The 24,767-nt window shown below is 40.9% G+C and overlaps 2 protein-coding genes across 5 annotated transcripts in view; one reads left to right on the top strand and one right to left on the bottom strand.

Moving 5' to 3' along the window:
• Positions 1 to 645: 645 nt before the first annotated feature.
• Positions 646 to 24,767, top strand: part of LOC124127569 (sodium-dependent glucose transporter 1-like) — a 38,857-nt gene continuing 14,735 nt past the window's right edge. For all 3 annotated transcript variants that reach the window (XR_007219573.1, XR_007219572.1, XM_048390632.1), the window contains exon 1: positions 646 to 839. The gene's annotated coding sequence lies outside the window, so the exon portion shown is untranslated. The remainder of the gene's footprint in view (positions 840 to 24,767) is intronic.
• Positions 5,741 to 24,045, bottom strand: LOC124127567. 2 transcript variants are annotated; one of them, XR_006860006.2, is made up of 13 exons: positions 23,638 to 24,045; positions 22,476 to 22,560; positions 15,825 to 15,868; positions 12,071 to 12,492; positions 11,771 to 11,821; positions 11,637 to 11,674; positions 11,449 to 11,499; positions 11,271 to 11,333; positions 11,007 to 11,054; positions 10,857 to 10,899; positions 10,657 to 10,738; positions 10,360 to 10,474; positions 5,741 to 6,222 (listed from the first exon to the last, which is right to left on the bottom strand). XR_006860006.2 is itself a non-coding variant. In XM_046490970.2 (12 exons), the coding sequence occupies exons 4-12, from the start codon at positions 12,487 to 12,489 to the stop codon at positions 10,436 to 10,438; spliced, it is 834 nt and encodes a 277-aa protein (XP_046346926.2). In that variant the 5' UTR covers positions 12,490 to 12,492; positions 15,825 to 15,868; positions 22,476 to 22,560; positions 23,638 to 24,045; the 3' UTR covers positions 10,099 to 10,435. The 2 variants fall into 2 exon arrangements, 1 of the variants encoding a protein (XP_046346926.2); XM_046490970.2 differs by lacking the exon at positions 5,741 to 6,222 and having other exon boundaries at positions 10,099 to 10,474.

The following is a 24,767-nucleotide window of genomic DNA, read 5'->3' as shown; positions in this document are numbered from 1 at the left end:
AGGCAGGTCGCACATTGTTACTTCCCACACAACCAGGCAGGTCGCACATTGTCACCTCTAACACAACCAGGCAGGTCGCACATTGTAACCTCAGAAACAACCAGGCAGGTCGCACATTGTAACCTCAGAAACAACCAGGCAGGTCGCACATTGTCACCTCCCACACAACCGGGCAGGTCGCACATTGTTACTTCCCACACAACCAGGCAGGTCGCACATTGTCACCTCCCACACAACCGGGCAGATCGCACATTGTCACCTCCCACACAACCAGGCAGGTGGCACCAGTTCACCACTAGACCTATATATGTGCCAAGTTTGGTTAAGATATCTCTCATGGTATTTTAGTTCTGCTCTGGAAGCGAAGCGTGACGGACGGACGGACGGAAGGATGGAAGGACGGACGGACAGCACCAATTCCTATATCCCCCTTCCACTTGGGGATAATAGTTTTACTACTACAACTAGAACTGCCACTACTAGTACTGCTCATGCTACCCTACAGCATGCTCAACACGCTTCAATATTACCCCGTTGAATGGACTCAATTATGTATAGACCGCCGTCATTTAGCGGGAATATTGTTGAGTGCGGCGTTAAGCAACAGGCAACAATCAAACCGGATATACACAAATAGATCCTGCAATGATTTGTGGGTGCATTCATTCGGAAGTCGTGAAGCGAAAGTGTGTTCATTGAATTTTGAAGTTTTTAAGTCGACGTGTATTGCCGACATACTTAACTAGACCCTGATAGAATTACCTAAATTCAACATTCGACAATCACCACAGAACGATTGCACACATAAAAGACAGAGCTACCCAGGTTTATTTGTAAAGGTAAGACATCTGAACTTATATATACCACTACAGAAAGTGATTGGGTGTGTTTTTACGACGTCCATTTGAACAGCAATTCAGTTATAAGACTGGGTGGCTCTAAGCCAAGTGTTGATCATGATCCACTGATCAACCCTCTCACTGGCAATTTAGAGAATTGACGATTATTCTAAATGTCCGCGGGACATGCATCAACCAAGCCAGCGGGCCTGACCACCCGACCTTGTTAGTCGCCTCTTACGACAAGCATACGACAAGCATAGTCGCATTTTCCGACAAGCATGGGTTGCTGAAGACCTATTCTACCCCGGATCTTCACGGGTCGTGGGCTGTGAGATCCTCTTTGGAAGTGCATTTTCAAAACACCTGTGAAGATCCGGGTTGGACTTGGTCTTCAGTGATGCATGCTTGTTCGTCTAAACATCGTAAACATGTAGGTTTTCATTGATGAATGTATTAAACTTTCTTTTTCTTCTTTTCATCGTCTTTTAGTCGATTGTTGATAGCCAAAAAATAAAAATAAAATTTACATTCTTCACCGTTCAGGCAGCGACCGTATATTAATTGCCCGTTCATTCATTGACCTGATTTGTGCACGGATGAAAGGTTTCAGGCGTAACATAATTTTCCATTTGCCCTGAGTAAGCGTTATAACTTTCATTGCTGGTTTCTCATTCAGAAACTGCCTCACGTCAACTGCAGTGCGATTTTCGCACGACAAACGATCGCTCGTGTAAAATAGGATAAGACAGACTGTGTGGTCGGGCACTGTGAAGAAGCGTTGATAGACTGTAGACTGAAGGTTGGTTCAATAGGATGGTCGTCAAAAAATACTTCACTATCTATTTCCTGTGAATTGTTTCTTTTCCAATTGGAAAAAATTACTGCATTAACGATAGTCAAAATAGTGATTGCTATCATCAGTAAACCGACTACAATGTCCTCCCGATGAAAGGGTTTGATACAATTGCCTCTTCTTCGTTTCATTAGCAACTTGCCGATTAACCTCAGATCTCTTCCATTCCATCGGGAGATGACATATTGTACTATTTTCGTTCAGTTACAAAAACAAGAAGTAAACATGAACATTAACGGGAGTATTTGGATATTGCTCCCACTCCAGGCCGAGAACTAAACTGGAATGACTTTTAAACATAGTATATTTCAATGTACAACCGACACTGCCATATGTTAAATTTACTTCAAAACAATGCGATAAAGCCGTTTCTACCATGGTGACTGAATACTAAATAAAACGACCAAGCAGCTGTATAGCGTGTCCGTTCACGCGATTATCAGCGACACGCTGCTCTATTGTGCACAAACACATGAGGAAATAACCTTGAACCGTCGTCACTTTCCTCGAATAACTCAGTAACCTGCTTCTGGGTATGGCATAATAGATATGGCCGGTGATTCAGCCTATCTACGTCAACATTGGCAGTCCGACAACCGTCATTTTCTTGCACCCGATCGCTAATAAATACTGCCGGTCAATACCCATGCAGTCCAGCAATCTGTAACATGTTAGCCAACATCCGATCCACGTCAATACTGTCGGCCTGATCCACCGCCAGTCAGCAAAGACTGAGCGCTAGGTCATGCTCCTGAACCCGGAAGGCTATCAGACAAGGGATCGAACATCCTCTCCAGTAGGCAGGGAGCCCGAAACAACTCATCTTAGTCAACACAGGCAGTATGAAAAAGAAGTGAATCTAGCGGGTTAGCCCTGGTCCAACTGATAACTAATGTCACGAGCCAATAATAGCTAATTGTACTAACAGATGACAATGAAAGATCAATCTGCGCTGACAAAGATCACTGATTAATATCAGAGCTAATACACAAGTGGCCAGTAAAATGAGAGCAGCTATAACAACACTCTAATGAGGAGGTAAACCTACTGTGTTTTGAAAGTTGATGTAGTCCCACTGTGGAGCGGATACTTCTTATTTTAATTTGAAACCGAGCTCTCTACAGTGGGACTACATCAAATTTCAAAACACAGTAAGTTTATCTCAATTCTACCATGACGGCAACAACGCTTTGAAAACGGTGCTCTCTTGCAACGCGTAACAAACACAGGGTACAAAAGTCCGCAATCTTAGAACATTCCGACAAGTGGTCACAGGTAGTTATATATGTAACAAATATAACTAAAGTTCAAGATTAAAAACACCAAAGTCTTGAGTAGCTCAAAATAAGTGTTCAAAACACATAGTTTTTCAAAACGAAGTTAACAAATAACCCTCCAAACTTAGTCCTACGACAGATGTTTAATTTCTACCAACCTCCTGTGCACCGTTCGGCTTGACCCAGTCATTTCTTGGTAACCATTGTTTGGAGTTCATTTCTTGGAAATCGAAAATGCCATTTCCATTGTATGGGTGACAGGTCGTACAAATAGATTTTAAAATGCTAAACGAATATATTTCTACAACAAACTTTATTAATTAACATTCTACAATATATTTTGCATGTGTAAGTCTTATTAGTAAGTCAGCAATTACCCCAAGTAAATAATAAAAAAATAAAATAAACGACTCTCCACCCTGAACTTGGATGTGACAGAACTTGACCTACATCACGATTACTCACACGTGAAAGCTGTCGATATGGCTGCCAATGTTTACATTTTCCTTTCCACAGCAGACAGATAACGAAGCAAGATGACAACTCCGATCTAGGATGTGGTTCAACATTAACCAGTAGATTCACTGGCAATGAGCCTGCTGGTACGATGTGATTACCAATGGATAGAGCGAACAAATGGATACAACCATACAAAATCCCCGATTGATCTCCCGTTATTATCATATAAAATGTGCATATATGACACACTCTCTACAGCGAACTAATATATAGCAAACTGATATCTGATCCCCGACAAGCCCAAATATCACTAATTAGTGACGTGGGAAAGTGAACTGAGAAATTTCACTCAGTGTTAAGTGTCACTGACAATTGGCTATACGCAATCAGTGGCGGATCAACACAATCAGCGGTGACGATTCAAACTTGTTGAACTTAACTTAACCATGCTAATCTTACCTGTAACCGGACTTATCTTGTCTGTGAGACAAACATAAATTTCACGACATGATGTCAAAGGGTCACTTCAATTGCAATGCTGTAATTACGTGTATTGTGTTTGTTTTCCCTTGTCCCTTGTAGTTCATTATATCCATGTTCTACTGTCCAAATAGCTAGACAATCATGGGAAGGTATGTTTGTTTGTTTGTTGTTTAACGCTGCACTCACCAATATTCCAGCTATATGACGGCGGTCTGTAAATAATTGAGTCTGGACCAGACAATCCAGTGATTGACATCATGAGCATCGATCCACGCAATTGGGATCGATGACATGCATCAACCATGTCAGCGAGCATGACCACCCGATCCCGTTAGTAGCCTTTTACGCATAGCATAGTCGCCTTTTACGACAAGCATGGGTTGCTGAAGACCTATTCTACCCCGGAATCTTCACGGGTCATCATGGGAAGGTTAGTTATCCAGGGATTACTAGACAAACGGAGGATTGCAAACCCTAGCTACTAAGTTTAGCTCAATACAACCTGAGTAGGTCAATAGAAGATTGAAGTGTGTCCCGAAACCACTTAATCGAAACCTCGGTATCAAACGAGACCACCCCGCAGCACACAGCCTAACGAATCCTGGGGGTAGGGAGAGAGGGTAAAGACAAAAGCTCCTGACAGAACTATAAATATACTGCACGCAGACCTCGAGAGGTCAATCTCTCAATATTACAATAGTCAAAGGTGCTTAGCCATGCAGCTTACAGCGAAAAAATGCAGTTTCCGGTATCCGGATCCCTTCCGGCTACCTCCGGACACTTACCCAAAACGCATCCGGGTATCCGTTGGCAGATACTCGTACCTTGCCGGATACCAGATCCGTGGTATCCGGCATTGGACACCTCACCGGAAAGCATGCCTCCTGGAATCCTGGTATCTGGCACCAGATACCTCACTGGATACCTCAATCTGGGTGTCCAAGGATCCGGCACCGGATGCCCCCGCGGAGTTTTTTTTAAAATGTCACAATTTGGGGGGTGCATTTTGTTCAATTAAGTGTGAAACACCTAAAAATATATTTGAAACTAACCAAGGAAATTGAACATTGCTGAAGGTATCTGGAAGGTATCCGGATGCAATTTTTCGAGATGTCTTTTTTCCAGTAAATAATGTTAGCTTGGTCATATCAGATAGCTGGAGTAATATTCTGTGTTATTTTCAGTGGTAAATATCCCCCTTAAAGTTGAAATCTATGGGCACGTACTTTTGGTGAAAACATTTTTCAATTTCATATATATTTCATTTTAGACGTTTATCATATTTAATGAAAAACTATCAGTCCTGGTATTATGATATCCTTACTTTTTATCTTCATATTCCCAGTTTGTTCTAGCCTAGTGGTTGAAGCGTTCAATTCACCACATCGGTACAAGGTGTGAAGCCTATTGCTTGGGTCACCAATCATGATGTTGTTGGAATATTGCTCAAAGTGGCATAACACCATACTCACTCTGACAAAAAACTGAAATTCATTGGCTATGTGCTCACTTAGGCCTTTGTTCCTGGTGAGATTAAAAGATTATTTTGTTACGGTATCAGTACTTGTTACATCTAGACAGACGAGTTCCAATGAAGTTTGAAACAGAATATAATTGCCCCAAATGCATAAGACTAATGGCATCCACAGAAAACACCTAATAAAGTACCGGTACATAAAAATATCAATGTAATTTTTCTACTGACATGGAACTAAAAACTTTGTTCAGTTAGCTGTATTAATTGTAGGAAAACATTCAGGGCATTAGTATATTTGATATATGTTCAGCACCTATGTTATGGCTGATCAGTATCATATTTTTTTATGCTAATGAAGCAAAACAAAGAATTTGTTTAGATAAAAAGTCATATTTATTGATTTTATGACATTTCACTGGTTCAGAAAGCAGTGGTGTTTGCAAGAACTTTCACAAACAGAAACAGATGCTTCAATGCCATTTTCTAAATAAACAAATTAGTCAAATCTCAGAAGAATTCCAAGGTAGAAGAATATGTAAAGTCAATTATGTTTGTGCAGTAAACCACAAAAGTCCTTCAGATTTGTATAGTCAGCGTTGGTGTACTGTGTACACCACATAAACATAGTCACACTGCTGTGGTATTAATTCCTTCAGACTTGATTGGTGTCGTAATAAAACAATCTACAGAATCACACTAATGTGGCATTATTCATTAAGGATCATCACTTTCTGAGGTGAACCTGTTGGTTGTTCTGGGAAGGATTATTCATCATCCGGTGAGTCCTTTGTATGGCTTGTCTGAGCTGGTGTCACAGTGAAATCCAGGTACCTGAAACAATTTATAACATCTTTAAAAGCTTGTTATTAAAAAAATAAGAAACACACATATATTGACAAATGGTAAAAATTTGTTTTTTGTAAGGTAATGACAATTTATCAAGCAAATGATATTTAACCATGTTAACCAAACTCAGAACATGTAAACAAGCCATAGCATACTGTACATTTTACTGAAAATACAAAATTATATCTGATCTTCTGAAAACAATTCCTTTAGTGCAACAAGGCTCACCTGAATTTTTCTTAAATGTTTGCATTACATCAAAAAGGAAGGGTAAACAAGGCAATGCAAAATCGCATAAAATAGTTTCTTATACATAAAAACAGAACTATTTATAATTATCAAAACTTTCAATCATACAAGTCATGTAAGCATTCTCAAAATACTATATAATGAGTGAGCAAGTTAGTATAGTTTTACACGGTTTTTAGCAATATTCCAGCAATATCTCTGCGGGGACACCAGAAATAGGCTTTTCACACAGTACCGATGTGGGGAATAGAACCTGAGGCTTCGGAGAACGCTTTACCCTCTACGCTACCCTATCATCCCAAATACAAAAGAAAGTAACATTAGGATTTCATACAACAGATATTTTCGCCAAATATTAAGTCACTATAGAACTGATTGAATTACTGATGTATTGAAATACATTTCAATGTAGCAGCTGAATCAAGTTTAATTTGAATCGTTAATTGCTTTAGTTGCAGTGGGAGCCACATTGGAAATAATTATCTCACTTATTATTGATATTTAATATCTACCATTAATTGGTAGGCCAAAATAGACACTGATAAAAAAAATTCAACTGAAAAGAACCACCTGAACCATCAACTATCAACTATGTATATTACATTTAAGGGACCGGTCATGTACTGGTATGTTCTTATACATTTTTTACACGACTCTCCCTGAAAAGGAAAAATGCAAAGCACTTTACATTTTATTATCCATTTTTCATAAACCTCCCCTAGAGACTGTCATATTCCCTGTTTGTTTCGGCTACTGGCAATATTCATGAGTAAAACCATCATCATATTTTTATCATTTATCCTATCGTTTTTGAGAATTAATTGAATGAAGATTAACAATAACAGGAAAAACTGCCAAATATATTGTTCTGGCAAAGGGTAATCATAATTAAAGTCGTTCTAATCGGTTTTGGAACTTTTCAAGGGTAATTGTAAATATATGTGTATATTTCCTATTCGAATACTCATTTGATTGTTATAAAGTTAAACAGTATTGGATCTATCATCTGTTTCTAAATACAGTGGAACCCAACTTTGACTTGCGTGACATAATTGAATCATACCCAAAATTCTTTATGCATTGTTATGCATCTGCACAGAGTGGTCAAAGTCCTTGTCACACACATAGTTTGCTACAAGGGAGAATCCAATCAAGTACAGTTGAGACATCAGGTTGTATCCAGACAAACTGTCTGATAATCTCAAGGGCACCCTTGGTAGCATCAAGGGATGTAGGTTGGTTGGTTTGTTGTTTAACGCCGCACTCAGCAATATTCCAGCTATATGACGGCGGTCTGTAAATAATCGAGTCTGGACCAGACAATCCAGTGATTAATATCATGAGCATCGATCCACGCAATCGGGATCGATGACATGCCTCAATCAAGTCAGCGAGCCTGACCACCAGATCCCGTTAGTCGCCTTTTACGACAAGCATAGTCGCCTTTTACGGCAAGCATGGGTTGCTGAAGATCTCCAGGGATGTAGCTAATCCTGAATAAACATTAAACAAGTGACATCATCTCTTCTACGACCACCTCCGTTGTCTAGAGGTAGAGTATCCGCCCGGAGATCGGAAGGTCCAGGGTTCGATCCCCGGCCGTGTCATACCAAAAGACTTTGAAAGATGGTACTTGTTGTTACCCTGTCTGGCGTTCAGCATTAAGGGGATAAAACAAGGACTGGTTGGCTCGGAGTCAGTATGAGTGGGGTATTCATGTTAAACTGCGGCATGGTATCTCAGTGTGCTAGCACTATACATCGGCATCAGTCTGGACTAGTACAAGCAGCCACACACACACACATGTACATGCACATCGCTATATAAGTGCAATAATCTTGGACGCGACGTTAAACCCAATTTCACCTCACCTCATCTCTTCTACAGAACACATGATCAAAGCCTGACCCACCTTTGGTGTTTATCATCTTGCTACGCTCACAACAGCTCATTAGAAAGATGAACTCAATGTCAACTCATTGTGGATTAGGGATTAACAGGGCAATTAGAAAATCATAAATTCAGTCGATGGGATAGCAGTATTGATTCTTAAGTGAATAACACTATTGATTAAGTTAATTTGTTCAGCTTCGAGCTGGACACAATAGAGTACTAAATAACGGGTACAGCGAAAACCCGTGTGTACTAGCAACAACAGTACGATTGTTAATACGCTTGGCTGCTCACGTGTCAACGATCTGCCTATCAAAATGCGCGCGTCTGTCAAACGACAATAAGCAATAGCACCGTGTCCTCAAATTACACCCTGAACTACTCAGGAGCAGTGATTAGCTATAAGACACATAGCTATGTCCCCTCCCATATATATATATATTTTGTAACTGGTGATGTATTGACAGCAGACCAAATAAATTACATTCGTGTATCAACAGAACTGAAAAAGCAATGATAATGTATAGTATTTAGACGAGTGCATATTTTAACACCATTCAGTTGTATAATGATCGGTCACAAGGGGATTAGCCAATGTGAGACAGTTGGCGTTTAAATAGGCCGGGGCGCAGTTTGCATACAGAGAAACAACAAAACAATGACCGGTCACGAGATTAATAAAAATGCGCATTAATAAAAATGACAAAGCATTTCTCCAGTGGCACCAGCCCGAATTGTATGTCATTTTTACTAATGCGCCTAAATGCGGTTCAGCGCTATTCCCGCTGAGCCCCAGCGTCACCTATCGGAGAAACCGCAAGATTGAGGTGTTTTTTGTAGTCAGTGTGTGTACATGTTCCTTATCATATTATGCGCAGTAAAAAAAACGTGTCCCTTATTTTCTTTTTGTTGAATGATAGTGTAAACGTGTAGAAAGTGTTGTTCACTGCAAATCATAAAATCTATAAGAACTGAATGAACTTGTGAATACTGTTTTCAGGTGCTACGGTATTACGCTACTTTGCATCTTGTGATTATTTTTGCCATTTGTGCATATCATAAAGTTAGTTAACCTACGCTGGCTTGTATATTGCCAAGGACAGATTCACGATGATCCCGCGTTAAAGTGCACACGTGACCCAAGGTACCAGTACCAGATATTGCGTACCCCGCACATTTGAGAGTGATCATCAAGAGGGATCATATTTGTCCAGCTTATAGCTACCTCAGACAATGAATACACCGGAGACCGGCTAACAAATTTGCGGATGAAACGTGTATGTACTGGGTTCTGTCAATGACAATGTTGATGATGATCACTGAGCGGAGCTGCTCACGTGCCACCAATCTTCCTATCAAAACGCGAGGCTGTTCAAAGCGGCAATAAACAATTGAAGGCAATGGGCGTTGACACATTGTCCTCAAATTACACCATCAATTACACAGGAACAGTAATTAGGCTGTGGCAGTATACTCGCTGTAAGAAAACAAACGCGACCATTTGTTACCACTCATTCCTTGCGACTAAATGTAAGACTGTAAGGGGCGAGTGGGGAAATATGTGAACCAAATTTCAACGAGTTGGGGTTTGCCCGTTTTCGCCAAAATGACCATGAGAGGGGCACATATCACGAGTGGAATGACTGTGGCGGTATATTGGCAGCAGACCAAATACATTATAGTCGTGAATCACGAGAACAGAAAACAGAATCAGTGATATAGCATGTATAATGTATTTCGTATTTAATACCGTATATCTGAAATAATAAGAAAAAAGGGTGCGTATTATACACGAGTGCTTAATTTTACAGTTTTTTTTATGAATAGATCTAGATTACAGAGTTTACAATATATACAAATCTACAACAAAAATACATATAAAAATCTACAACACAACACATATACAAAAATCTACATTAAGTCTCTAAATTCTGCATAAAAACGGGAACCAGAAATCTTTGTTTCTGGTGCCGCCAAAACCTTGATAATACTTTCACTGTTGATTGTGTCCCTGTCCCTGCTCTGGGAACCTCCAGGATCCTTTCGCTTTGTTGGGCTAAAGGTACTTCACCCTGAGTGGGTTCTCTGAAGTAACCTGTAAAGAACAAAATCAGCACATGTTTTTCAGGTAAGATTTGGTGTGGTAAGTGGTAAGTCGAAATCGATGTACAGACTTGCCGTACAATGGTATCTAGTTGTAATGATTGTAAAGACGATGTAATATTTTCGGAAAATTTAGATAAGCTATATAGACGGGTAACTAATTTGTTAACAAACCTCCGAGACAAACGGCACAGCCCTGTTTGACTGGGTCGGCAGGGAGACATACACGAATGCCTCGGGTCGTATGCTGGCGACACTGAAACACATATAATTCATTAATATATATATAAATATTAATATTTAAGATGAAATATATCTTGTTAAAAATCTTTTCTGATGCAATAAATAATCACTTTCATGTCTTGTTAACTTACCTCATGGATCCAGTCGGCCCTCGGGCAGGATTATCCTGGGTTTCTGAAATATGAAAGTGAATTGTTTAGAAAAGGAAAAGGAAATGTTTAAATAACATATAAAAAAATTACCAAAACCAGTGGAAAATGTGGTGGTGTGAAAGTACTCACGTGATGCTTGGACGTCCCGAGCAGCGGCTCTCCTGGTAGTCCTGGTGGCTGCAATGCATTACGGGTATTGTATGAATAGCCTGCCAATATGTATGTTCTAGTATGAATCGAATGTAGCTGATATCCACGTAGGGGTCGACATTAGTAACTATCTTAGTAGAATTTTTTTTTAAAAGAGTCACACTTTCGTTCGTATTAACAGGAAAATGAATAGGTTTTACAATAAAGGGACCATGGGAAATGTGGTGGTGTGAAAGTACTCACGTGATGCTTGGACTTCCGCTGTGATGTCCCGAGCAGCGGCTCTTCCTCTGGTAGTCCTGGTGGCTGCAATGCATTATTGGCATTGTAGAATAAGTTGTGTTGTAATGTTGAATAACCTGCTAAACGTATGTTAACGTATGAGTTATTGTTATTGTGAGGAGGATGTAAGGTTACTCACGTAGTGGTTCTATGCCGCTGATGTTCCCAGCTGAGCTGACGATATCGTGGGCTATAAAAGAAAAGAACAAAATATATAGCAAATATACAGAAAAAATAAAATATAGAAAACGTGGTTTGGCTATATTGATGCCGTAGTCCATATCTGGACCCAACAAACTAGTAACTAATAATGGTAGTAGTACCAACCTTTTCTGACTCTTTTAGGCTCCCTCGCTGCTGGTTCACTGTAACAGACAACACGATATGATTATAGCCTGAGAAAGGTTGGTTAAAACAGTTTAAAGTCATGTCGATGTACGGTAATGGTTATCAAAACTTACGGGTTATCATCCACGTCCAGTTGGGCGCCCTGTGGGACATCAGGTATTAATCTGAAAGTAAAAATGTTCAGGTACCTTTAGTTGGCTGACTGGCCGATAGAAATGCAAAGCAATTGTCGTAATTTCGAGAGAATATACAGTACATATGTATGATGCTGAAGGCTCTGATCGAAAACCGGACATGTACATACGACACAACGTCGTGCTTAGCTTTCTTCAATATGCTTCAACGTGGGGAAAAGGGTCAGACATTGCGCGCCTGTCTTGAAGTACTGTTGTAACTGGACTCTTTATACTTACTGTTGTCTTACGCTGTTATACATCTCCTGTAGCTGTTCCCCTGTCGTCGCTGTCCCAAGACACTCTGGGGTGGCCACTTCCACGAAGGGTGGTGTTGATAGAAAATCTACAACTTCACTTTGGGTGTCTGCGGTGTAATTGATACCGGCTGGCTTACCAACTGTCAAGGGCTCTCCTTTCTTGAAGCAATCGAGCATTGCTCCCGAGCCGGCAAACTTCATACTACCTGGATATGATAGAACAATGATAAACTCCATTTCGGGGACTTCTTTCTGGAGCTTTTCCGCGGCACGGACCATGGCCTTCATCGTCCTCCATTTCCTCTGTTTGAGGGCGTTCTGTGCATTTTTCTCCATCTGCCTGGCGTCTTTGGTGACAACTTTCACACCAGGCTTCACACGAGAGTGATCACTGTCCATTATCTATAAGTGAGTAATACAACGGAATTAGGAGGTTGTGAAGGGATGTGAAATCCAGCATTCCAATAAGATTTGTTATATTCTATCATAAGACATTATATAATTGAGCTTTATCAATTCGAAATGTACGAATATCGACAGATCAGGGTCCCTTAGCACGATGCACCCATACCCTTTCATACAGGATTTCCCACATTCAATGGGGATCCCGGTCCGAGATTAAAAGAAACCAAATTTCTTTTTAAAATGTTTTGAGCTATAATGCGAATGCTTGAGCCCAATCAGGGGATATGGGATCATCAATCCGGGCTTGAACAGGGTGATTAAAAACATTAATGTACTAATATATACATATGTACATGTTATTGATATAAACAAAAAGACAGACATCTTGAACATGAAAACGAAGCTTTATTTACCATATAATTATATTACATGCAGCTGGAAAAAAGAACAAAGCATTATATGTTATAGTAGGGCATGAATCTCACTGTATATAGTGAGATATATCTCCTTCTTCTGCCCCCTAGCCTTAAGTCGCTGTTCCAAGGCCGCACGGTGTGACTGGGTCAGACGAGGCATTTATTGTTTAATTTCTCGCTGTAAATCCCGTATTGTCAATGATTCTGGCCCGGAGTGCAGAATCCTTTCATCGCCAGCAATAAACACTGGCTGTCTGAGCTGGGGCAGTATATCCCAATATTTTCACCTTAATGTAATACTGCCGCCTCAGGTTTGCTTGTTCGATGAAATCCACCAAGTAGGGATCGAGGGCACAGCCGGTCATGCTTGTATGCACCTCAGTGCCCTCAATATACTCGCTTTGTCGCAGACGGAGCCGCCAAGAAGCAATGGCGTCCTCTACGTTGAGCGGTCTGAGCCGAGTGCCAGTTTGGGACATGCCAATCTCCGCCAGCGTCTTGTCCCGAATCTCGGTTAATAGCGCCTCTTTGCGACATGCCATCAGCCAAATGTCGTCAGTCGGCATGCCCTTCGGAATAAGATCTTTGACTCGTCTTTTTTTTTCTTCTAAAACGAAGTCGAAGCACTCCCCCAAAGATGGATGGCCGCTGGTTGTAATGGAGTTAAACCTATCAAACAAATCTTTGACTTCCGGGGGCATGTGCGTGTATTGTACTACATCAAACACCTCTATGTCCCTATATTTTGGGTGGTTCCTACCATGGAACAACTCTTTTGTCATAAATTTGGCGCTATGAAGAAGGGGGTGGTTATTCCTGCGAACTGCCATTCGAAAGTTGATTATCCCTTGCGAATACCTAAACACTTGGTCCAAAAGGTAGCTCGCATTTGGGGAAGTGTATTTTGACTTTGCTTATTTTAAGAAACCTGCGGCCGAATGGGGTGCGGATTCTGAAGTAACATAGGGGGTGACGAGCTCACGGAGAGTGCCCAGATGGAATGCAAGTAACATGGCCCAACTTTTGTGATGGTCGTTTGCGTTTTTGGCTGTTTTTTTTGCTACCTCAGTTTCAAACCCCATTATCTCACAGAAATACTCCAAAAAATGGTGTCCAATTTAGCTCGAAGAAAGATTTGATGAGATTCATCTCATAATGTCCAGAACCGATTTTCAGATACACCCAGTCAAATTCTAGTTTTGAGAATGCGTCTACACAGGATGTTTTGTGCGTTTCGAAAGACTTTTTGTTTATGAAACTGTTGTGACAGACCTGGCACACACAAGCTTCATCCTTCAATTTCTTTATGATAGAGCAGAGCAAACCATCACAACATACCACAGTCCAATGCCTCTTACCCCTGCCGTACTGAACTACATCGTTTTCCCTACCTATTTGCCTCAACACTTCCCTGACTGTCTCCGTGCTATTGGGGTTCATGTATACTGGGTCAGTGAGCACGATGTTGTGCGTGGTTGTGTGCCCGGATGGTACGTGGCCGTATCTCTCATCCTCAGTAACAACCGTGCAGGAATCGGAATTTGTAATGTTGAGAGTTATTTCCGTTGGTTATTTATGGTTTGATGGGACCTTAGCGTTTTTGGAAGTTTCTTTGCCCCTTCGTAATCCCTCCCTATCACCACACCCTACACATATCTGTTTCCTCGATGAATTTCGAACCCCGCATCCCTCACAAACGACCTGTTTCTCTGGTAAAATCTTCTCTAACGCTACGTCTATAAAATCCCCATTACTCCCGTGTTCCTTTTTAACTACCTTGATTGCCTTATCTATAAACAAATGAAGTTGTTCCCCGTGAAACAACTCGTATTCCCTGTTTAGCGGATTGGATGAGGAGGCAATGTCATTGATGGAATCGCAAATGCGTTTGCGAGCATCTGGTTCCAAACTGTGGTGGGACGGGTTGACTGTCTGGGGCTTCAAAGTTGGGTCATTCTGAATAGTGGAGGTGGCATCCAGTAAGACATAGCCCTTGTTGGTGATTACGGATAGTGGAGTGGCCTGATTAGGAGCTATCCTATTTTTTTTCCCGATGACTTGCTCATTGTCGAACACATTCACTACGGCACCATCGGGCACCAGCTGGATACCCGATCCATGCTCTTTGAACCACTGTTGCACCATCTGGTAGCAACCAGCTGGACCTCCATGCCCTATGACATCTACCGCAAGGCGACTGCCCGTCACTGTATAAACAGTCAAATTTTGTAAGAAGGAGAAGGGGAAGATCAAACTGGGCACGTAAAGTTTATAAATTTGTTCTACTGCCATTGCTGTCAAAAATAAGTTTGTTTTGTTGGCGTCAATTGCGGTTTCCAAAAAAGATACCAATATTGGGTTTCTGTCCCCTATCCATTTTCTTGTGTTTACATTGGCCAAAAAGGTCCTGTCTTTGTACTGGTTAGCAAACGACATGGCATCGCTCTCAATGTCTTTTTTTATGAACGTACCCAAACACTTAGCAATTTGCTCTCTATCATTTGCTGAAATCGCAGGAACTAGACTTTCAAAGAACTGATGACGCACCTGTATGTCAAGACAAAATATATCACGAAGTATGGATGTGATGTCAGGTGTGGGTGAAGCCTTCGGTGGACGACCATGTGGCGCATTGTTCCCCGTACATACCGGACAATCTTCTTGCATGTCATGGGGTTGAAAATTGACAAGTTTTGTCGGGGTGCGATATGGATTTGCTGATTGTGTTGCTCTGTTGAAGAGAAGTTTATGCGCCTTACACACTAAGTTGGGATGGTCATCAGCCAATGTAACTCCAAACAGTTCTTGGAATTGATCGGCAAATAAATTTTTGTCGGACCCGTACGGTAAAGCATTGTTGCCACATACACGGCAGAGTGTAGCTAAACTGTGAACGTGAAATTCCATACTCACCAACGAGTTGAAAGTAGGTTTAAGGTGGGTCGAATGTGGGTCGTCTGAAAAATAAAGAAATAAAAAACATCAAACATCAGCCAAGTAGTAAACAATTCGGGAGTCAGTACTGACAGATCAATAAATCAAATATATCAAAACCTAATAGCAGACACGTGTCAAGGCACGATATCATATTCGAGTTTAAAACCAAGACTTCCGAGTCGGAGCTAACATGCACAATATACTGCACAAAGCATTTTCGTGTGTATGTATAAGTGGGCTCGACTATTTCCCTAGTATTCGAGCGGGGGTATTCGAGCTCGGGGCAAGCCCATGCACAAAATATTACACTGACGTATTCGTGTGTATGTCTAACCCGTATATTACCCCAGTATTCAAGCTGCGACTAACAGCTCGAGGCAAGCCCATGCACAAAATACTACTGACGTATTCGTGTGTGTCTTAATCTATCCGACTATTTCCCCAGTATTCGAGCTGGGACTAACAGCTCAAGGCAAGCCCATGCACAAAATACTACTGACGTATTCATGTGTGTCTAAATCTATCCGACTATTTCCCCAGTATTCGAGCCGGGACTAACAGCTCGAGGCAAGCCCATGCACCAAATACCACACTGACGTATTCGGTGTGTGTCTACATCTATCCGACTATTTCCCCAGTATTCGAGCCGGGACTAGCAGCTCGAGGCAAGCCCATGCACAAAATACTACACTGACGTATTTGTGTGTGTATCTAACGAACCCGACTATTATCCCAGTATTCGAGCCGGGACTAACAGCTCAAGGCAAGCCCATGCACAAAATATTACACTGACGTATTCGTGTGTATGTCTAACCCGTATATTACCCCAGTATTCGAGCCGCAACTAACAGCTCAAGGCAAGCCCATGCACCAAATACTACACTGACGTATTCGTGTGTGTATCTAACCCGACTATTTCCCCAGTATTTGAGCCGTGACTAACAGCTCAAAGCAAGCCCATGCACCAAATACTACACTGACGTATTCGTGTTTGTATCTAACCCGACTATTTCCCCAGTATTTGAGCTGGGACTAACAGCTCGAGGCAAGCCCATGCACAAAATACTACACTGACGTATTCGTGTGTGTATGTCTAAATCTAACCCGACTATTTCCCCAGTATTCGAGCCGGGACTAACAGCTCAAGGCAAGCCCATGCACCAAATACTACACTGACGTATTCGTGTGTGTATCTAACCCGTCTATTTCCCCAGTATTCGAGCCGGGACTAACAGCTCAAGGCAAGCCCATGCACAAAATACTACACTGACGTATTCGTGTGTGTATCTAACCCGACTATTATCCCAGTATTCGAGTTGGGACTAACAGCTCAAGGCAAGCCCATGCACCAAATACTACACTGACGTATTCGTGTGTGTGTATGTCTAAATCTAACCCGACTATTTCCCCAGTATTCGAGCCGGGACTAACAGCTCGAGGCAAGCCCATGCACCAGATACTACACTGACGTATTCGTGTGTGTATCTAACCCGACTATTATCCCAGTATTCGAGCCGGGCCTAACAGCTCAAGGCAAGCCCATGCACCAAATACTACACTGACGCATTCGTGTGTGTATCTAACCCGACTATTATCCCAGTATTCGAGCCGGGACTAACAGCTCAAGGCAAGCCCATGCACGAAATACTACACTGACGTATTCGTGTGTGTGTGTATGTCTAAATCTAACCCGACTATTTCCCCAGTATTCGAGTTGGGACTAACAGCTCAAGGCAAGCCCATGCACCAAATACTACACTGACGTATTCGTGTGTGTGTATGTCTAAATCTAACCCGACTATTTCCCCAGTATTCGAGCCGGGACTAACAGCTCGAGGCAAGCCCATGCACCAAATACTACACTGACGCATTCGTGTGTGTATCTAACCCGACTATTATCCCAGTATTCGAGCCGGGACTAACAGCTCAAGGCAAGCCCATGCACGAAATACTACACTGACGTATTCGTGTGTGTGTGTATGTCTAAATCTAACCCGACTATTTCCCCAGTATTCGAGTTGGGACTAACAGCTCAAGGCAAGCCCATGCACCAAATACTACACTGACGTATTCGTGTGTGTGTATGTCTAAATCTAACCCGACTATTTCCCCAGTATTCGAGCCGGGACTAACAGCTCGAGGCAAGCCCATGCACCAAATACTACACTGACGTATTCGTGTGTGTATCTAACCCGACTATTATCCCAGTATTCGAGCCGGGACTAACAGCTCAAGGCAAGCCCATGCACCAAATACTACACTGACGTATTCATGTGTGTGTATGTCTAAATCTAACCCGACTATTTCCCCAGTATTCGAGCCGGGACTAACAGCTCAAGGCAAGCCCATGCACCAAATACTACACTGACCTATTCATGTGTGTGTATGTCTAAATCTAACCCGACTATTTCCCCAGTATTTGAGCCGGGACTAACAGCTCAAGGCAAGCCCATGCACCAAATACTACACTGACCTATTCATGTGTGTGTATGTCTAAATCTAACCCGACTATTTCCCCAGTATTCGAGCCGGGACTAACAGCTCAAGGCAAGCCCATGCACCAAATACTACACTGACGTATTCGTGTGTGTATCTAACCCGACTATTATCCCAGTATTCGAGCCGGGACTAACAGCTCAAGGCAAGCCCATGCACCAAATACTACACTGACGTATTCGTGTGTGTGTATGTCTAAATCTAACCCGACTATTTCCCCAGTATTCGAGCCGGGACTAACAGCTCAAGGCAAGCCCATGCACCAAATACTACACTGAAGTATTCGTGTGTGTGTATGTCTAAATCTAACCCGACTATTTCCCCAGTATTTGAGCCGGGACTAACAGCTCGAGGCAAGCCCATGCACAAAATACTATTGACGTATCCGTGTGTGTCTAAATCTATCAGACTATTTCCCCAGTATTCGAGCCGGGACTAACAGCTCGAGGCAAGCCCATGCACAAAATACTACTGACGTATTCGTGTGTGTCTAAATCTATCCGACTATTTCCCCAGTATTCGAGCCGGGACTAACAGCTCAAGGCAAGCCCATGCACCAAATACTACACTGACGTATTTGTTTGTGTATCTAACCCGACTATTATCCCAGTATTCGAGCCGGGACTAACAGCTCAAGGCAAGCCCTTGCACAAAATACTACACTGACGTATTTGTATGTCTAAATCTAACTCGACTATTACCCCAGTATACGAGCCGGGACTAACAGCTCGAGGCAAGCCCTTGCACAAAATACTACACTGACGTATTCGTGTGTGTATGTCTAAATCTAACCAGACTATTTCCCCAGTATTCGAGTCGGGACTAAGAGCATGCAACGGCATGCAAGCCCATGTACAAAATACTACTGACGTTTTCCCTAGTATGCAAGACAAGCCCATACATATTATTAATTAATAATAAATACTGACATGCTAATATAATAATAGTGTGTTATCTAGGCAGTCCTGGGTAAGAATATACATTAAGAATTGACATTGACACAGCAAGACAAGCCTTGACTCTTGGGTCAAATTATTGACATGCTAAATCAGGGCTCGATTTGCACCAAATACATGCGATATGAAATGAAAATTGAGGATATACTATATGACAAATGTCTCTACTGGGCTCCGTCTAAACGCCAACTGGCATACGTATTGACTAATGGGTAATTTGTTTACCCATATTGAGATGCTAATGTTTTCAAAATAGCCTTGCACTGCACATGACGTTATACGTCACTTGACGTCGGACTTTTTGCACTACGACGAATAAGCTTTAAGAAAATACTGAAATTATTATGTTTCTGAAAAATATGCACATAGTAGAAAATCGCTGTCCAAAATCGACAAATTTGGCTACAATTTCGTACATTTCTCTCAAAATTTGCCTCCTTTACTTTATTTTTTTTACCTTTTATATCGTTCGATAACAAGCATCTAACAGTCAACCACATATATTTGTTTATATAATCACATAGGAAGCGTGTAGAGACGTTTTTTTTGCGTGTCACATGCAGACATCTGTAATCCATCGACAGGCAGTCACGCCTACAAGTGACTCTCTCTCAGGCCGTGTTTCACTGCTTGTTCGGAGAGCCGTCTCTCGTACGCGTAACGGGGCTGTGGGACGACTTGTTTAGCAGCGTCGAGCAGTTTGAGGAAAGTAGATATGTTTCAACGCGCTGGCACATAGGTGTGCGTTGATGTGCCCGAAAAAGTATAGATATGTTGTTACACTACGACGAATAAGCTTTAAGAAAATACTGAAATTATGTTTCTGAAAAATATGCACATAGTAGAAAATCACTGTCCAAAATCGACAAATTTGACTCTTTAATTTACTTTTCAATATTTTATGTTGTTCGATACCAAGCATTACTCATTATTTCACAGAAATACTTTGTTTTCCAACAATTTTACTTCCACCTAAAAATATATTACCCACTGCAAAACTGTTTTCCTAATACGTGATCAAAATACATTTCCTCCTTGTTCTAACCACGAAACTACGGGCTAAATAAATATCGTGCATATATACACGCTTCATTCTGTTTCAGACACATTTAGCGTAACCAGATAACAAGACGCATGTTCCGATTGAACATTTTAGTCAGGCATCGGTTACCTCCCTTTATCCGCTTGTCGGCCAGTCACTTGTACGCGAGACGGTTCGCGCAGTTTCGAAGAAAGTAAACATGTTTCAACGCGATGGAAAATGGGTGTGCGTTGGTGTGCGTGAGATAATTTATATATTTTGTAACTCTACGATGAATAAGCTTTTAGAAAATACTATGTGTTAGTTTCTGAAAAATATGTACATAGGAGAAAATTGCTGTCAAAAACAGAACATTTTGCTCGATTTTTCCACATTTTTCTCCCAATTTGACCGTTTATTATTTTTCTTATGACATTTTTTTCATGTCATTCGATAACTAGTAGAATGATCAATAACTGTACATAATTTTGTTTTATTATTTTCACAAATAACGCTTGTAGAGACATTTTTGGGCAACATGCGGAAATCCATGGTCCACTGACAGGCCGTCACGCATACGAGTGGCCCCACTGATTAGTGTCGGGTGGGTATTATCACTTGCAATTGTCTGTTAATTACTTAATTGAGTAGTGACGGCTTAGTTAGTTTCCAACCACACTGACTGCTATGCTACTTATCAATCAGTTTACTATGGAAATGTATCTTGCCAGATTATAGTTTTTTCTACTTAAAAAGTTCTACTTATCAGATATAAAATAATGACAGTTTTGATATGCAATTCTCCCAACAAGGACATTTAACATTTGATATACATAAACTGTACACAAAACCATAAGTTTAGATTAAGTGTACCTATTGTTGAAACTATCATGATGCTAATATACAAGGCGCACATAAAAACACACATGCATATACTGGTACATAGCCAGACATACATAATTTTTATATGCATATGTACACGCTTGTACACACATACCGGCATATCACACATACAAACAATCATTAGATTGATGTAATTGTTCAAAAATATTTTACATACAATAACAAGTGAACAGATTCTGTAATAGCAAGGTTAATATCGGGAGATGTTTTAGCATTTTCATTTTCACAGAATCAAAGTCATATCCTTTCATGACTCAGATTAGCTTGTAGTAATTTAAATTCACATAAAACTGAATCATGTCAAATGACCTATCCCGCACTTGTGGCACCTTTTATTAAAATACCATTCTTTACTTTCCAAATTATGCCATTATTAGACATAATATGTATTATTATATGGCATGGATATGATATAAGAAAGCTTTATATGGTAATGTTGAAACTTATGTACAGGAAAACACTGAAATAATTCAATCAATACATGCATTTATCTCAGAATTTGGTAGATTTAATTAATCAATATGGACTTCTCCTTCAACTATCTAAATCAAATGATTACATTATTGCTCAAATGATAGTATTGCATTAGTATAGAATTAGTATTTTATGAATACTTATTTTGTATTTGAGCAGCATTTAGATAACCCATCGGCTTGTTTGCAAATCTAGTTCATTATGAAATATATATGTTTAAAACACATGCAGTAGAACATATTGTTGCAATAGTTACGACTTGAAAAGAAGCAATGTGTAGGATCCTCAAAATGGTATACACAAGAGCAGGTAGTAGAATCATGTTGGTGTTTGTTGTTTAACTCAACACGCAGCCATATTCCAGCTATATGATGGCGGTCTGTAAATAAACATGTCTGGACCAGACAATCCAGTGATTGACATCATGAGCATCGATCCACACAATTGGGATACAATGACATGGATCAAGTCTGAGAGCCTGATTAACCGATCCATTAAGTTATCTCTTACAACTAGCATAGGATGATCATGTTCATGGGGACCAATTTCAACCTGGAATCCCCACATGAGTATGTATGCGGCTGTTAGCTTTGTTTGATGTCTAACACTGCACTCAGCAATATCGCAGCCATGTGGCAGGAATCAAACCTGGGTCTTCAGCACGAAGAGTGAACACTTTAACCACTAGGATACCCCACCACCAAATATTTCCACATGATAAAGTTGTCATCATGGTTATTATTCTACTAGTTCAACTGAAAATGAAAATGTTCATACCCTTAAAATGTCTTATCTTCCACTTCACAATGATCACTGATTCAAAACTTCCCTGTCATTAAATTTGTTCTTTGTATCTTCACATCTGGAAAAAGAGTTTAGGCTATTAATCATTCTCACAGAGTAAAGAGAGTATGAAATAAGACAATGAGTCACATTAGCGTATCCAGTTAAAGTAAAACATATTTCGGGTTATAGCGAAAACGGCACCTCAGCAAAACGTCACCGGGCGAAAACGGCACCGATTGGCGAAAACGGCACCTCGACTCAAGCGAAAACGGCTACTATTGCCTGGCGAAAACGGCACCTTATTTTTTTTTTACCTTCGTCAAAAAAGAGCTATTAAACTTATACGGTAACTTGCAAACACCAATATAATTGTGAGATGCTAAAACAAGTTTACATTAGAAATTAGCCTCTACTCCAACTATAATCCAACTTAGGTTACACACAACACAACATATTGTGAAAACATGACATGCTTTGAAGAAAAATAATAGAAATTAAACTCACGTCGTCTTTACAAACACAAATAATCGTGAAATTGTGAAATAAAACAAGTACGAAATTAGACCCCTACTCCAATTTACTCGCCAACTGATTGGGAGGCGCAGTTAACTTAATGTGAAAACACTATAAGCTTTGAAGTGTTAAGTACCTTTACTCAATTTAAACTGAAACTGTATTTAGAGGCCAAACATGGTCCTGTCAGATCACAATTATTCACAATGGCCTTTCGATGTGTTGCATGAGAGAAGAATGTCAGAAAACAACAACATGCTGTGATAACTGTGACCATGTAAATAAACCATATATATTACCACAAAAATCGTTCTTATCATTATTGAAAATAGAGGTGCCGTTTTCGCCCGACACATAGTAGCCTAGTAGCCGTTTTCGCCAAATGCGGTGCCGTTTTCGCCAGAGAAATCAGTGACGTTTTGCTGAGGTGCCGTTTTAGCCTGCACCCACATATTTCTACATCATATACATAAGCAAATACTAACATATGGTAGACAGGCTACTTGTCCTATAAAAATAAAACAACACATTTACTTACACCGAGACTATAATATAAAAGTTAATGTGTCACAAGTGAGTGGCTTACACTTACAGGTGGTAAATGACTTTATCATCATTGTAATATTCACATATTTCTTACCTGAATATGTCCCTCCAGCTGCCAACATGACCTCAGCTGCAATCTCAATATTTGGCCAATTTTGACGAGGTTGTGAAACATTTCTTCTGTAGGAATATCAGGTCCGCTGGGATATCCCTTTGCCACACTGCCTTATTGCTGGCATGCAAGGCAAACACATATTCCACACAACTGTCAAATTCCCCGCTGCTCCTAAAAATGGCCACCGATGAACTGTATTCGGTAATCCTCGCCCCTTTTCGTAACTGCTGCAGAAATGACCGATCGTGTTCAGTGTCTGAGCTGGCTCTCTAATATATCACAATATAGCTTGGCGCAACTTGACGACGCGCATAGGGAGCCGTGAACCAGCTTAGTTCAGTGTCGTGTTACCCGTAACAAGCCATTTAACTACAATCAATCTTAGAGACTTACGTCGATTATAAAATCGGCTTAGCTAAAGTTTACGCCCGTTCCTCAAAGCGATCTTGCGGTGATTGTAACTTTACAAGTTCTTCGCAAAGATCGAAATCTTCAGCCATGAAGATACGAAATAGTTTCCCTAAGAGTGGCCTCCCTTGGTCATGCAGACGACGCATTGTCGAAAAAAGGCCGAATTGCAGACCTCTGTCGGCGTCAAACGTGTTCGTCGCAGCAATTTTACAGCAAGCGAGATCGCTGTCCTTGTTGATGAGGTGGCTGTTCACCACACGACACTGAATTCTTCATTCAGCTCTACCGTCACCAATAAGCTGAAAGGCAGCATATGGGAGGACATCGCTAACAAGTAAGTGAGCTGTGGACTGTCAGAATGTTATCTGATATAATAATAAGTCAACATACGTACCCAAACATGCACCATACCTTTGAAATAATGAATATATTCGATTAAATATTAAATTCAGGTAAATTGAAAATAATAGCAAAACCTAGAAAATAACTGGCTGGGACGGGTAACTCGGGTACTTGGGTCGGGTGGGTTCTAAGCAGGACCCGGGTACCCACAGGACTACTCGGACCCGTGATTAGTCGTGTGATATATTGTTTAAAGACAAGAATTATCTAGAAGTCCATGTTTACACCACAAGTCACTAATGTTCCCATTTCTTTCTGACCATGCACGCATTCCACCTGACTTATATGTTTGAATA

Source organism: Haliotis rufescens, unplaced genomic scaffold (genome assembly GCF_023055435.1).
Source record: "Haliotis rufescens isolate VD_foot unplaced genomic scaffold, xgHalRufe1.0.p SCAF_9, whole genome shotgun sequence".
NCBI classification, from domain to species: Eukaryota; Metazoa; Mollusca; class Gastropoda; order Lepetellida; family Haliotidae; genus Haliotis; species Haliotis rufescens.
Note: the sequence above shows the minus strand (reverse complement) of the source record. Positions and strands in the feature narration are given on the sequence as shown.

Coding starts and splice junctions, on each gene's coding strand:
- LOC124127567 (XM_046490970.2), bottom strand. CDS start 12,489: ATGGACAGTGATCACTCTCGTGTGAAGCCTGGTGTGAAAGTTGTCACC. Junction 11,822..12,070: donor TATAACAGCGTAAGACAACA/GTAAGTATAAAG, acceptor TTTTACTTTCAG/ATTAATACCTGATGTCCCAC. Junction 11,675..11,770: donor CTGGACGTGGATGATAACCC/GTAAGTTTTGAT, acceptor TGTCTGTTACAG/TGAACCAGCAGCGAGGGAGC.